We start from the raw sequence: 15,117 nt of genomic DNA, 5'->3' as shown, positions 1-15,117 counted from the left end.
GCTTCCTCAGAAGGTTGGAAATAGAAATACCTTATGGTACAGCAATTCTTCTACTTGGTATTTACCCACAAGAATTATGAGCCATAACATGAGTACATATATGCACACCAGTGTTCATAGCAGCAAAAAGATGGAGACAGCCTAAGTGCCCATCAATTGAAGAACGGGTAAACAAATTGTGGTACCTACACACAATGGAATATTATGCTACCTTGAAGAACAACAAGGAAGCTGTAAGCTAGCACATAACATGGATGAACCTTGAGGGCATTATGTTGAGTTAAATTAGTCAGTCACAAAAGGAGAAATACTGCACAGGACTAAGAAAAAGAACCCATACTAAAGGAGGAGGGATTCTTTGCTAGTTACTGGGATGGGGAGGGTTACGGTGAGGGGATGGAGAGGAAGGTAGAGCACAGAGTAGTGAATAGACACAAGATAGTTTAGGTGCTGGGGAGGGGGGCAATACACAAGAAGGGTGAGGGGAATGAAATGACAAGGTGGATGGGAAAATAATTAGGCAGGTTTGCATGGGCCAAGTAGGACAGAGGTAAATTAATGACGTATGCACAACCTTGGAACAACAGGGCTCTGGGATACAGGGATTGAAGCATGGTTGGAATTGGCAAAAGGGGGAAATAATGTTAAGATGCTTGGCTGTCTTTTGAATCTTGGTTAGTTACCCTTGCATGCCATTATAAAATAGACAATTGAGGGGGAGAAAAAGGAATAGCCAAAAATATCACCATAGAAAGCTTGTAAGTCCATCTTCTGCCTATAACTGATTGGAATACCTAAAGTGAAGGAGGCTTCCTGTAGAGCCTCTGCAGTACATATGACCATAGGTGGAATCCTTAACCCCATCCAGAATCTTCTGAGGTGGGAAATTTCCACTTGAAAGAACAAGCAGACGAGCCTGGAGTGGCTAGAAGAACAGAAGATACTTCTTGAAAGAAATATCGACAGGAAATATACAAAACACTAACAGCAGTCCAACCTACTACTACAAGAACAAGTAAATAGCTCACCCAGGAGACATCAAGGCAAGCATTTGGGTTCCCTCAGGGCAGACCCCCTTCCAAGACTAAGACTCAATGGGATTGCAAGAGCAGACAAGCACTCTGATTGGTGACCATCATGAGGGGAAATGAGGGAAAAACAGCAATGAAGCTGTGAGCTAAGTCCAACCACGTTCAATCAACTCCTGTGAACCAGGGTGGAGACCTGTTTGGCTAGAAGTTTGGCAAGATCTGGGGACTCCTGGGCCCAGAGTCAGTGACATAGCCACAGAGGACTAGAATGGAAAATGAAGTATCTAGCCGATAAGAAGAGAGGGCATATGCACAAGAACACCCACACTTGCAGATAATACCCACTTGACCTGGCTTCAATGACTGGATGACCAGAGCTCAACTAGAAGAAGATAGAAGAGGAAAAAAAGAGTAATCTGATACAATCTGACGAACTTGACCTACACCTATGGATGCAGTAGCTCAAAACTGGGAACAAAGCTTTACGGTGAGGATCATTCCCACCCCCTCAATACACAGGGTAGATAGGGATGGGCAACTTGGACATTGGCTACCCAAAATGAGGGACTACAAAGGCAAGAAGTGACTGGCTTACAAGCTTCAAGAAGGAACCTTGATCCAAAGGGTACAGAGGAAGGTAGAATCTTCACTGAGTAGTATCCAGTCTGTCAGGGCGGGACTGATGAAAGGAGATGGGGATAGCACTCATGTGGTACAATATTGAATAATTGCTATCAGGACTGACTGTGAGGGTTGGAAATATAAAGGTAGGCGTTTTGTAGCAAAAGGAACGAAGTGGTGGATTTTGCAGTCCAGGAGCAGAAGACCCTGGGACCAGCAAGGGAGAAGAGCAGAGTACGGGACCCTACTCAGTGAAACAGTGACGATGACATGGAGAGATGGAGCAGCTCGAAACTCTAGACCCAGAGAGGGAGAGGGACTGTGTGCTGACGACCAGGGGGCAGGCTTGCAGGGTATAACCTTTGGTTGGTTGATGATGCATGGATGGGATTGTAACCATTGCAATGTAATTATATATGATAGGATGAACGTAAAGCTAATGTTCTCCCATGTAAACTATCACTTAAGTCAGAATAAAACAGTTAAAAAAAAAAAAAAGAATATTGAAAGAATACACAGAGTTATTGTACCAAAAAGAAATGGTCGATGTGCAACCATTTCAAGAAGTAGCATGTGATAAGAGCCAATGATACCGAGGTCAGACATCCAAGGTATATGAAAGGCATTAGCAAAGAACAAGACTCCAGGAATTGATGGAATACAAACAGAAATCTTTCAACAAACTTCTCTGGCACTGGAAGTACTCAACTCATTCATGCTAAAAAATTTGGAAGACAGCTACCTCGCCAACTGATGGGAAAAGATCCATATTTGTGCACATTCCAAAGAGAGGTGATCCAATGGAATGCGGAAATCATCAGGCAATATAATTAATGTCAGATGCAAGTAAATTTTTGCTAAATATAATACAAAAATTGCTGTAGCAATACATTGACAGGGAGGTGCCAGAGGTTTAGGTCAGATTCAGAAGAGGACGTGAAATGAGGATTATCACTGCTGATGACGCCAGCTGGATCTTGGCTGAAAGCAGAGAATACCAAAAAGATGTTTATCTGTGCTTTTTTGCCTACATAAAAGCTTTCAGTTGTGTGGATCATGACAAACTATGGACAACATTGCAAAGAATGAGTATTCCAGAACACTTAATTGTGTTCCTGAGAAACCTGTACCAAGACCAAGACAGTTGTTGGAACAGAACAAAGGAGCACTGAATGGTTCAAAATTAGGTAAGGTGTGCACCAGGGTTGTATTATTTCACCATATTTATTCAATCTGTTTTCTGAGCAAATAATTTGAGAAACTGGATTACATGAAGACAAATGTGGCATTAGGATTGGAGGAAGACTCATTAACAACCTGCGACATGCAGATGATACAACTTTGCTTACTGAAAGAGAAGATTTACAATACTTACTGATGAAGATCAAAACCCACAGCCCTCAATATAGGTTGCTCCTCACTATAAAGAAAACAAACATCCTCGCCACTGGACCCATAAATAACATCCATATAAATGGAGAAAAGATTGAAGTTGTTAAGGACTTCATTTTGCCCAGATCAACCATCAACACTCATGGAAGCAGCAGTCAAGAAATCAAATGATGTACTGAATCTGGCAAATCTGCTGCACAAGAAAGACCTCTTTAAAGTGCTCACAAGCAAATATTTCAGTTTGAGGACTAAGGTGCACCTGAGACAAGCTATGGTATTTCCAGTAGCCTTATATGAAAGTTGGACAGTGAATAAAGGAGACCATAGAAGAATTGATGCATTTTGTGTTATGGTGTTGGAGAAGAGTATTAAAAATACCATGGACCTACAAAGTAACAAACAAATTCGTTTTGGAAGAAGTATTGCCAGAATGCTACTTAGAAACCGGGATGGCCAGACTTCATCTCTCATGCTTAGACTATATCATCATGATGGACCAGTCCCTGGAGAAGGATATCATGTTTGGTATAGTGGTGGGTCATCAAAAAAGAGGAAAACCCCCAATGAGATGGATTGGCACAGTGGCAACAGCAATGTGCTCAAGCACAACAACAATTGTGAGGTTGGCGCAGAAATGGGCAGTGTTTCATTCTGCTGTGCATAAGGTCACTATGAGTTGGTTCTGAATAGAGCGCACATAACTACAGCATTTCAATGAGCAGGTCACAGTTCCAGTCATCTCAAATCTCAGAATAGATGAAGGTTCTATCAGTACAGCTGCTAATACTTGATGGATCATTAAAGCTGGCTATAGCAAACTCTTCTGACCAGCTTGGCTAGGAGCCACTTGTCAGACATAAGGCTTGCATTGTGTGACCTCCCAGAAACAACTCCCTTTCCGCTTCATCCTTGTGTGCTGAGCTAACCTCTTCCTCCATGGGTATGCAGTCTTCTTCTGGTTGGATCATAGAAGGATCAATCCTGTAGTAACATGATGCTAATCAGTTTAGTGTACTTTCATTAAAGTTATATTTGAGCCTGGAGCTGTCGCACTGCTGTCGTATTGTAGGATAAGCACTTGATTTACTAACCACAAGGTCAGCAATTAAAACTAACCAGCCACTCCTCAGAAACCCAATACAGGGTCTATTTGAGTTGGAACTTACTCAACAGCACTTATGACAGCAACATATTTGAACCTGAGCGATCTGGTTGTGCTGTGGGGTCAGTGTTGGACTGTGAACTGAAAGGTCAGTGATTCAAACCCACCATCAGCTCTGTGGGAGAAAGATAAGGCAGTCCTTAACAATTTATAGCCTTGGAGACTCTATGGATCAGTTCTACTGTGGCCTAGAGGGTCACTATATGTTAGAATTCACTTGATGACAGTGGGTTTAGTTTTATTTGTTGTGTTTTTGTGGTTATTGTGTATACGTGAGTCTCTTTTCGCAGCTCACAGCATAGTTCCTATATGTAAAGCACAAGAACTGATAAACATGGAAAATGTAATAAAATTCAAAAGATAAAAAAGTTTGCTAAAATTTATATTTAGAAATTAGATTTCAGTTTAAGGTGGAAACAAAAATTTAAATCCCCTACCTACTTTTTATAACAAGAATTTGTATCTATTAACATCTGTTCATCTCCTAAAATGTCTTTTTTCTTCTTCTTCTTAGCATTTTCATATGCAGAGTAAATGGTAATTAAAATGTGCAGGATGACAAGATGGAGCAAACAGTGCTTGTACCACCAGGACCTGACAGCTTCAACTTCTTCACCAGAGAATCTCTTGCGACTATTGAAAGACGCATTGCAGAAGAAAAGGCTAAGAATCCCAAACCAGACAAGAAAGATGATGATGAAAATGGCCCAAAGCCAAATAGTGACTTGGAAGCTGGAAAGAACCTTCCATTTATATATGGAGACATTCCTCCAGGGATGGTGTCAGAGCCCTTGGAGGACCTGGACCCATACTACATCAATAAGAAAGTGAGTGTTTTCTATCAGGCATATTTTACTGCTAATTGCCTACTACATACCTTGGACACATGCTGAATTAACATAAAGTTTTAAGTACTCTTCTGTTTAAGAAATGGTATACATTTGCATATGTTTCATGCATATATATGAGAAATAAATTACTTAAGCATACAAAATGAAACTGCCTTGAATGTACCTGGTGGATACCTATAAAATATATGTAAAACATAGATTACCAATTCAATTTTAAGAATCCTTCCCCTAAATTAGATTTATTGTGCAATTGTATGGTTTTTCTACACTCGGAAATTCTGAGATCATCAGTTAATAAAACTTCAAATAATTTTGCTAATAAGTTCTCATAGAACAAAGTATGATACCACAGGGTTTTCGGTTTCATATCACATTATAAATAACCAGTTATTTTCACAAAGAACTTTCCTAGTTGAAAAAGAACATTCCTATATGAGCTAAAAGGTTTTTTTTTTTTTAATTTGTCTTTTGATAGAAATATATGGATATTGATAAAATTTTAACAAAGAAACGTAGTAATTTGAAAAGCCCATAAGTCAGGCATTTTTCTGTATCCATACTTGAAAGCATGCCTTGTATAAGCACCTAAGCTTTCATTATAATGACCATAATTTCTCTAAACCAAGAAGAAAAACATAGAAAAAGATGAAATCATAAAATGATCATTATATTGACCTTAGATAAATTTATGACTTAACTTACAGTATTTTATTGTTTCTTTTACTTCATACAAATATATTTTTGAACTCTGAATTGAAGGGTAAAGCACAAAATTGCCATTAAGCAAATGAAACTTTTTAGTTGGGCTTGGCCTTTAAAACACTCAAAAGCTTTAAGGAATTATTTTTGTACAAAATTAATCCTCATCAAATGTGTAAGTCTGGTAGTTTAAACATGAGGCATTTGAAAACATTTGCAAATCATTTCTCCTTGGCTGTAGCCAACCTCACAAAAGGATGACTGGCACTATATGTAAAAAAAATTGCTTTTAACTTTCCAGTATATAGTCAGTTTAAGTATAATACACTTACCTTTTTTTAAAAAAAACTCAGCTTGTTTGTTTTACAGTAAAGAGATGAAGAATGGTTTTCCATAAATTTCCTTTTCTTTGATTTAACTTTGCTTTTAAACACTTCTATTGGTCAAATCCTAGTAGGTAAGAGAATATCCATTTCATAATTGCCTTTTAAATTATAAGAAAAATTAGCTAATGTATTTTATCATTAAATCAGTACCTTGGAAATTAATTTGATATAGCATCTGAGAAGCCAAAGCCCAAATTAATAGAAGCAAACTATGAGGGTTTTATTTGTGTAAGGAAAGTAAAAGTGCATAGATTCCAATTGCTCAAACATTTTATCTTGCTTGAAACTATAAAAATTGTTATTAAAGCAAAGATATTGATGTGTTCCACACAGTAATGCTTTCCCATCAGAGAGGATAGGCACTGGATACATCCAAATCATTTAGAGTCACTTCTCACATATTTTTTTATATTTAACAATACATATAATATTTACATTTTATAAGTGTAATATTTGAAAATATAATACAGCAGTTTTCTAAGTGCTTGACACATACTAACTCATTTAATCCTCAGCGACCTTTTTTGATCATCAGATACCAACCACCACCACCTCATCTAAAATCAATTAAAGCTACCCCAGAGTCTACTGTTTCATCAAATAGGGATGCAGCCTAGCATGTCAATTCCTATGCTGTGTCCTTATTGGTAAAACAGTAAATGAATGTTTTGGGAAGGGTCAACCCAATGAATGTAGACAAAGGCAGTTCTTCTTCGGGTGGATACCAGAAGCCAGTCAATCTGTTCATTTAAATTAAAGACCTTTCCAACTGATGGAAGTTGTTGCCTTGAAAGAGTATCCCCAACCTAAATAATCCACAGTTTATAATGAGTGTTATATAAAAAATGTGATACAAAGGCAAGGAGTCCAAAGTGAACCAAAGAAAATAAATTATGTATATGCTTTCAAAATGTTAAAAGGAAGGCCTTAATACTAAGCGTGAAAGACCAATTATATTGGGATGACTAGCCAACCAGATTCTTGTGCTGACGTGACCCTTCTGCGTTTTGCTCAGCTGATATCCAAACTTACCTTTAGCCTCTTCCTTATCTTCAAATGAGCACTGTGTAAGGAAGGAAAAACACATTTTGGAACAAATCACAATATGCAAGTAGAACAATCTGAGAAGAGAAATTTTTTATTATCATGAAGTTTTTTTCCAAGGTAAGGCACATCCCTTTCTTTCACATTGAGCTGACATCAGATAAGTCTTCAAATGTAAGTCACTCAACAGCAATTATATGAAACTTTATATAGGATTAAAATCCTTAAAAACTAATGTGGCATGCTTAGAACTCTGATTGAACTACATGTTTGCAGTTTCTTTCTTTTGCATTTTTATTTAAAACTCTCTAAAAGTGGCATTGTACATTGCTTTCAGACTTAATTTTCCTTCACAATTGGGTTATTTTGGTATTGAGGAATACTATGAAATTCTGGATTTATTTGTTCTGATTAAAGTTGAAACACTTAGAAAATTCCCAGACTTTTAAAAATAATGAATATGTCTTTTGATTTGTGATGAGTAGTTTCATTTTACTGACTTCAGTGTCTGAGATTGTCATGGTACTCATCATTTAAAACAATTAATTACTTGTGGTGTAGCTAAAGGCCTAGAATGATGGAAATGTCACTTGTGGACATGTTTCATGAAATTTCCCTCTATACTGATCTAGGGGTGGTACATGGATTTGTTTGGTTGAATGAGTTAGAATATGCAAACATCTGTTAAGCCATGGTATTTCCTAAAGTTTAACTCAAGTACAATAATTAATTTATCATTTTAATCAATATACAAAGTCTCTAGTTTCTTTCTTAATAATGTATAGAGGGAGAAAGCAAGCTTATTATAAAAATGGTTGCTGAATACATCCTTTAAATTTTGTTTTACAGTAAAGCACAGTGATAAAAATATAAGAAATTAGTATGAATAGGAACAACACAAAATCACAGTGAAGTGTTACTTGATCTTTAACAAAGACAATGTCAGTGAGCTATGGAAACGCCACTGCTGGTAATGTATTTTCAGATGGCATATGCCCACATATTTTTATCCATTTGTTCTAGTTTAAAAATGTACACATTATATAATGTTCACGTACTCTAGTAAAATTATTAAAGTTTAAGCCATGTTCAGTGATATTGTAGTAGTTACTGAAGAAATGATAGTATTATGAACATTCATGGTGTCTAGAAGTATGAGGACTTTCCAGATCCCCAAAGGATTTAAGCCTTCAGAAGTCAAAGGTAAGAACTAAGGAATGAGGTGAGAGTGCTGTCAGAATAAAAGCTTAGAATTATCCATATCATGTTAGCTCTAGTCCACCAGTCCTAGAACATAACTTAGGTTGAACTCTTCTGTTTATTTACTTTAACTGTGTATCAAGGCACATTTTAGCTTGTGAACACACCTTTTTTTTTTTTTTTTCTTCACAGTTTCCTTTCATAGCTTGGGTTGATTTTGCACCATTTGACTATACATCCAAATTCTTCACCCACTCTTTATTACAGAAAACTTCTCCCTTCTCATGTTCTTCTTAAAATTACAGATGACTCATTAGTTCCATGGAAGGAAATATCCTTTTGACAATGTGACATTTTACTGGAAATAGAATGAGGTATTTTAGATCTGTAGTAGAAATGGGTAAGTTTATTAACTCTGAAATGTGAAAAATATATTCACTTAAAAATATATTCATTACTGAATTGTCTCATGGACCATTTAAAAGGGACTTACCTTTTTGTCAGCTGTTCTAAAGTGATGCATATTCCCTCTTTAATGAGGATGCATGAGAATAATACATAAATTTGTGATTTTCAATTCATTTCTCATATGTAATTGCTCCAGAATTTTTTTATATTTCTATATTGGTTATAGAGAAAGTTGTTTGTTTTTTAATTGGGATTAATGGATTTTTCTTGCCAACATAATTTAACAGAAAATGAGATAAGTAGATGATACTTAAATGCTTATGACTCCATGAATTGTCATATGAACAGTCACCAATTTATGCTTTTTCTTTGCATGTCACTGGCTCCTCTAGAACTAACAGCGATTCCATTTGAGGCACCATGTTTGACCTCCAAATCTTGCTTTACCCCATACATATTCTATTATTGTTTGATATTTCTTCCTTAAGCCCTTTGCTTCCTCTTCAACTCCCATTCTGTCTCAAAAATGGTCCCAAGAATATGATGTTGATGAAAAATTATGATTAGAATTCAAGTACCTTCTATACTAGTCTAAGATCCTTCCATTGAAAGTGCCCAAATTCCAGTTAAAACTATTGTTTTAATAATGATGGATCCAAAAATGCACTGTTTCTTATTTGGCTTGATTCTTTCCTATGCTGATTTCATTCTGAAGCAGGCTCCTCCTACAAAAGCACAAGAAGGGAGAGATAGCCACCAGTAATATCCTACAACCTAGGAACCTCAAGAGAAAGAGTTTGCTTCTTTTTCAAAAGTCAACAACAGCAGAAAGAAAGTAAATTTATATATCCTGGGCACATAACCACCACCACCACCATATATCCTGGGATTGATTTTACTTAGGTAATGTGGGTTATTCTGAACCAATCACTGTGTCCAAGGATATGTGATGATCACATTGGTCAGATCAATATCACATGATCATTGGTGTAGCCAAGGACTGAGTCAGTGTCACCATAGCCACGTGAACAGAGAATGTGGTACAAAAAGAAGAGATGGGACTATAAGAGAAGAAAGAATTTTGGGTAGACAAAAGCAATGACTATTCACTATCTGCACTATGTACCAGAATATTTATAGCTCATATTTAATCCACATGTTCTTCCAAGGCAACACTTGTGTCTCTTTAAAAATATTGAAATTGAGGTTAAGTAATTGCCTAAAATCACAAAGCTATTAAGTAACAAACTAGATTTTAAACCAGATTTGTCCGTTTCCAGGACCCATGCTATTTTTGGAGTTGCCATAGCTAATAATGTTGGTAGAAAGGAGAAGGCCAACAGAATGTAAAAGAGCCTGGGGTTGTTCTTATTGTCCCACAACTCCTGCGACTCCACAAGATACAAAATGCTGCCACTATGTTGGCAGTATTTTTCAAATCTTGACATATCACTTCTGCCAAATAGTTGTCTTCTGCCCAACCAGAAACATCTCCTACCTCTGTAAAAACTAACATTTTAAAAACCCAGTGGGTCTGGACCAAGCTCTAAAATAATTTTAAAAGTACATTTCTCACCAGATTCTAATACCGTGATGTTGTTGTTAAGTACTGTGGAGTCGGTTCTGACTCATAGTGATCCTGCACAGGGTTTCCGAGGCTGTAAATCTTTACGGGAGCAGAAAGCCTCATCTTTCTCCTGTAGAACCGCTGGTAGTTTCAACCTTGAGGTTGGCATCCCAACTTGTAACCACTATGCTACCAGAGCTCCTTAATAAGCACCTCTTTTCTTCAGAGGACAGAGTTAGGAAACTTAAAACTATGTGCCTCTGTAAGGTAAGGAAATGACATCTCAGAAGGAAATTTAAGAGCAAAAGAGAGGAGATAGAAGACTCTTCCACAGAAAGCATATAAGAAAACATGTGATATTGTTGTTAAGTGACTCTTGAACCGCTGACCTTATGGTCAGCAGTCAAGTGCTTATCCTGCAGCACCGTACCAGGCCACATGTAATATGTTGTTGTTGTTCAGTGCCGTTAACTCGATTCTGACCCATAGTGACCCTGTATAGGGTTTCCAAGGAGCAGCTGGTGAGTTTGAACCGCCGACCTTGCAGTTCAAACGGCTTTGCAGTGTGGTTCACATTAACCCATAGTGCCACACCAGCTGCTCTGTAGTCAGGTAGAGGGAACGAGTAAATTGATGTTGGGAAGATTGGTTTCGTACTAGATAAAGGACTTCATTTAGCACATCTTAATGAGTTGAAGGTTTATTTTAAAATAAGGTTTAGAAGGGTTTGAGAAGAAAAGTGACATGGTCCACTTCACTTCACAGTTTTAAAGATCTCTGTAGCTTCTTTATAGAGAACAGATTGAACTAACTAGGACAAGAAAAAGAAGTTGGGAGGTTTATTTTGGAGGCTCGGTCTAGATTTTTGACACTGGAGCTGGAGAATAATAGATGGATCCTGATTCTATTTTAGAGATGTGATGTTTAGTTTTCAGATGGTAACAACCATCTCATATTCTGAGATATGAAATTTGAAGCAGGAAGATACTGGTCAGGAAAATGTTGAGGTAAAACTCGGCACTGCTACGAGAAACATAAGTGTCCATTTGTTGTTTGTTGTTATGTGCCGTGGAGTCGGTTCTGACTCATAGCGACCCGGTACAGGGTTTCCGAGGCTGTAAATCTTTATGTGAGCAGAAAACCTCATCTTTCTGTATAATTAAAAACTAAAAACTAGAGGCATAAAGACACATTTTTTAGTCTGTGGCACTCCAGGGTAATGAACTGGACTGCAAGGTCAGTTTGAGCTATAAGGTTGGTGGTTCAAACTGACCTGCAGCTACTAAGAAACCCTTTTACAGGGTCTCTATGAGTCAGAACTGACTCAATGGCACTTAACAATGATAATTTTCCTGTGTCATTTCATTTAATTTTCAAAACATCCCTGATGTTCATATTATTATTATCTTCATTCAAAGGACAAGTAATGTAAAATTGTTTAATCAAAACTCTTATACATCAAGTTTGGGGTAAAAATTGTTGCTAAGAGCCATCAAGTCGGTTCCAATTCATAGTGGCTCTATATATGGTTTCCAGGGAGTGGCTGGTGGGTTTGAACTGCTCATCTTTCAGTCAATTGTTGTTTTTAAGTACAGTGGAGTCGATTCCGACTCATCGTCACTGGGCACAGGGTTTCCGAGGCTATAAATCTTTACCGGAGCAGAATGCCTCATCTTTATCCCACGGAACCACTGGTAGTTTTGAACTGCTGACCTTGAGGTTGGCAGCTCAACTCGTAACCACTATGCTACCAGAGCTAAGAGTCCAGTGCTTATCCTACAGCACTATACCAGACATCAAATTATTTCTTCAATTCAACGAAAAATTAACTGAGCATATAATAGTGAACCAGACCCATAGCAAAGCTGAAAAATATTTGACCCCCCAGATTCCATCATTTCACCTGTGATTGGAGTTTCACTTCTCTGCCTAAGGTAGAGGTAGAGGCATGTATGGTGGTGATTATGTGCTGTGGAGTCGGTTCCAACTCATAGCGACCCACTACAGAGTTTCCAAGGCTGTAATTCTTTACGGGAGCAGAAAGCCTCATCTTTCTTCTGCGGACCAGCTGGTAGTTTTGAACTGCTGACCTTGTGGTTTTCAGCCCAATTCATAACCACTACGTTACCAGAGGCATATGTGTAGCCTTGGCTTATTGGTATTATTTCCTCAACTGTCTCTACCCCCACTACTATCCCATCCCTGCTAAAAGCCTGGGTACAAGCAGTTTTGCAAAGAGTCCTCTGTGGGTACAAAGTGTTGACTCCCAAGGATCCTATTCTAATTATTCTTTGAGCTTAAAGCAGACATCTTTTAAAAAATGATTGTGAGGCATTGAGCCCACACACATTTTGTTGAATGCATTCAATGTTGTTGAACATTTTGAATGAGTTTCTGACACTTAGCAATCAGGAGCTCACACATAGCCCATCGCTGTGCAGATTTATGACTTCTCTTGAAACATCATCTCTGGCATCCCTGACTCACATACCAAAAATTGGCAGGTACTAAGTGACTGACCTGGCCTCTGTGGGAATTTCAGTCTGTAATCTCTGAATTAAAGTCCCCACATTTGTAAATAGTTGAAGGCTATATATTAAAGCTCAGTGGGCCTTAGGCAGGTTGTTCTTCAGATTACTTGTAACTTGTTTTTCAGGAAAAGGAGAATACGAGTAGGAGAGAAAACTTTCTTTTAAAATTAGTGTACTTATGAATGTAAAACGAATGTTCTCCCATGTAGACTATCACACAATTCACAATAAAACGTTTATTTAATTTAAAAAAAAATTTTAAATTAGTTTACTTAATACTGCATGCTTACTTCAGAGTCAGAGAAATTGAAAGGAAGCTTTCCATTGCACAGTGAGTTGAAAAGGAAGGAAATGTTGACCGGAATCCACACATTATAGCAAATTATCAGACTTGCTGTTGTTGTTGTTGTGTGCTGTGGAGTCGTGTCTGACCCATAGCGACACTATACAGGGTTTCTGAGGCTTAAATCTTTATAGGGCCAGAGAACCTCATCTTTCTCCTTTGGAGTGGCTGGTAGTTTCATGCTTCTAACCTTAAGATTCGTAGCCCGATTCGTAACCACTATGCTACCAGAGCTCCTTTTATATATACACACACATATATACACACATATATATATTGATATGCGGAATGGAATTGGTTCCGACTAATAGAGATCCTGTACAGGGAGAGAGAATTGAGGAGGAAAAAATGGAATTAGACCCAGAATGAGAAATATCCCTGTTTGTTGTTGTTATTAGGTGCCATGGAGTCAATTCCAAGTCATAGCTATCCTATGCACAACAGAACAAAACATGGTTTGTCCTCACAATTATTGTTATGTTTGAATGCACTGTTGCTACCACTATATCAACCATCTCATTGGGGTCTTCCTCTTTTGTACTGACCCTCAACTTTACCATGCATGATGTCCTTCTCCAGAGACTGTCCTGGAAACATGTCTAAAAGTATGAGAGATGAAGTCTCGCCATTCTGAATTCTAAGAAAAATTCTGGCTGTGCAAGGCAGATTTGGTTGTTCTTACAAGATAGATTTGTTTGTTCTTCTGGCAGTTCATGGTACCTTTCAATATTCTTCTCCAACACCATAATTCAGATGCATCCATTTTTCTACATTCTTCTTTATTCATTGTCCAACTTTCACATGCCTGTGAGGTGTTTGAAAATACCATTGCTTGGGTCAGGCACACCTTAGTCCTCAGAGTGAGCTTTTTCTTCTTTAACACTTTAAAGAGGTCTTGTGTAGCAGATTTGCTTAATGCAATACATGACTTGATTTCTTGACCACTGCTTCCATGATAATGGATACAAGCAAAATTTTGACAGCTTCAATCTTTTCTCTGTTTATTATGATGTTACTTGTCCAGCGGTGAGGATTTTCATTTTCTTCACATTGAGGTACAATTCATAATAAAGGGTATAGTCTTTGATACTCATCAGTAAGTATTTCAAGTCCTCTTGACTTCCAGCAAGCAAGGTTGTTTCATCTGTACATCACAGACTGCTAATGAGTCTTTCTCCGTCCTGATGCCACATTCTTCTTCATATTATTCAGCTTCTCGGATTATTTGCTCATCATATAAGTACAGTAAGAATGGTGAAAGAATACAACCCTTTCACACACCTTTCCTAATTTTAAACCATTTAATATCCCTTTATTCTGTTTGAATGACTCTGTGTGTTCCTGTATAGGTTTCTGATGAGCACAATTAAGTGTTCTGGAATACCAATTCTTCACAAAGTTATCCACAATTTGTTATAATTCACACAGTCAAATGCCTCTGCACAGACTATTCAGCACAAGTTAACATATTCTCTACTTTCAGCCAAGATCCATCTGATGCCAGCAATGGTATTCCCTGTACCATGTCCTCTTCTGAATCTGGTTTGAATTTCTGGCAGTTCGAAATATCTCTTGTTGCTGTTGTTGTTAAGTGCCATTGAGTCGCTTCCAACTTACAGCGACACTGTAAAGGGTTTCCGAGGAGCAACTGGTGGGTTTGAACCACTGACCTTTCAATTAGCAGTCCAGTGTCTATCCTACAATGCCACACCAGGACTCCTGAAATGTCTCTTGTTGTCATTGTTGTTAAGTGCCATAGAGTCAGTTCTGACTCATAGCAAGCCTATGAAGCGTTTCCAACGAGGAACTGGAGTCCTGGTGTGGGTTAGTGTACTGGACTGCAAAGTCAGTTTGAGCCACAAGGTCGGCAGTTCAAACTCAC

The 15,117-nt window shown here is 37.8% G+C and overlaps 1 protein-coding gene across 1 annotated transcript in view; it reads left to right on the top strand.

The window, feature by feature from the left end:
- Window positions 1–4,729: 4,729 nt before the first annotated feature.
- The window catches only part of SCN1A (sodium channel, voltage-gated, type I, alpha subunit), a 138,159-nt gene continuing 127,771 nt past the window's right edge, over window positions 4,730–15,117 (top strand). Inside the window, exon 1 of the mRNA XM_006867033.1 lies at window positions 4,730–5,033. Within this exon, the coding sequence (XP_006867095.1) occupies window positions 4,770–5,033 (264 nt within the window). The 5' untranslated portion in view covers window positions 4,730–4,769. The remainder of the gene's footprint in view (window positions 5,034–15,117) is intronic.

The sequence above is a fragment of the Chrysochloris asiatica genome, unplaced genomic scaffold, assembly GCF_000296735.1.
Source record: "Chrysochloris asiatica unplaced genomic scaffold, ChrAsi1.0 scaffold00099, whole genome shotgun sequence".
Taxonomy (NCBI): domain Eukaryota; kingdom Metazoa; phylum Chordata; class Mammalia; order Afrosoricida; family Chrysochloridae; genus Chrysochloris; species Chrysochloris asiatica.
The sequence above is the reverse complement of the archived record's forward strand: the minus strand, read 5'-3'. Positions and strand labels throughout refer to the sequence as shown.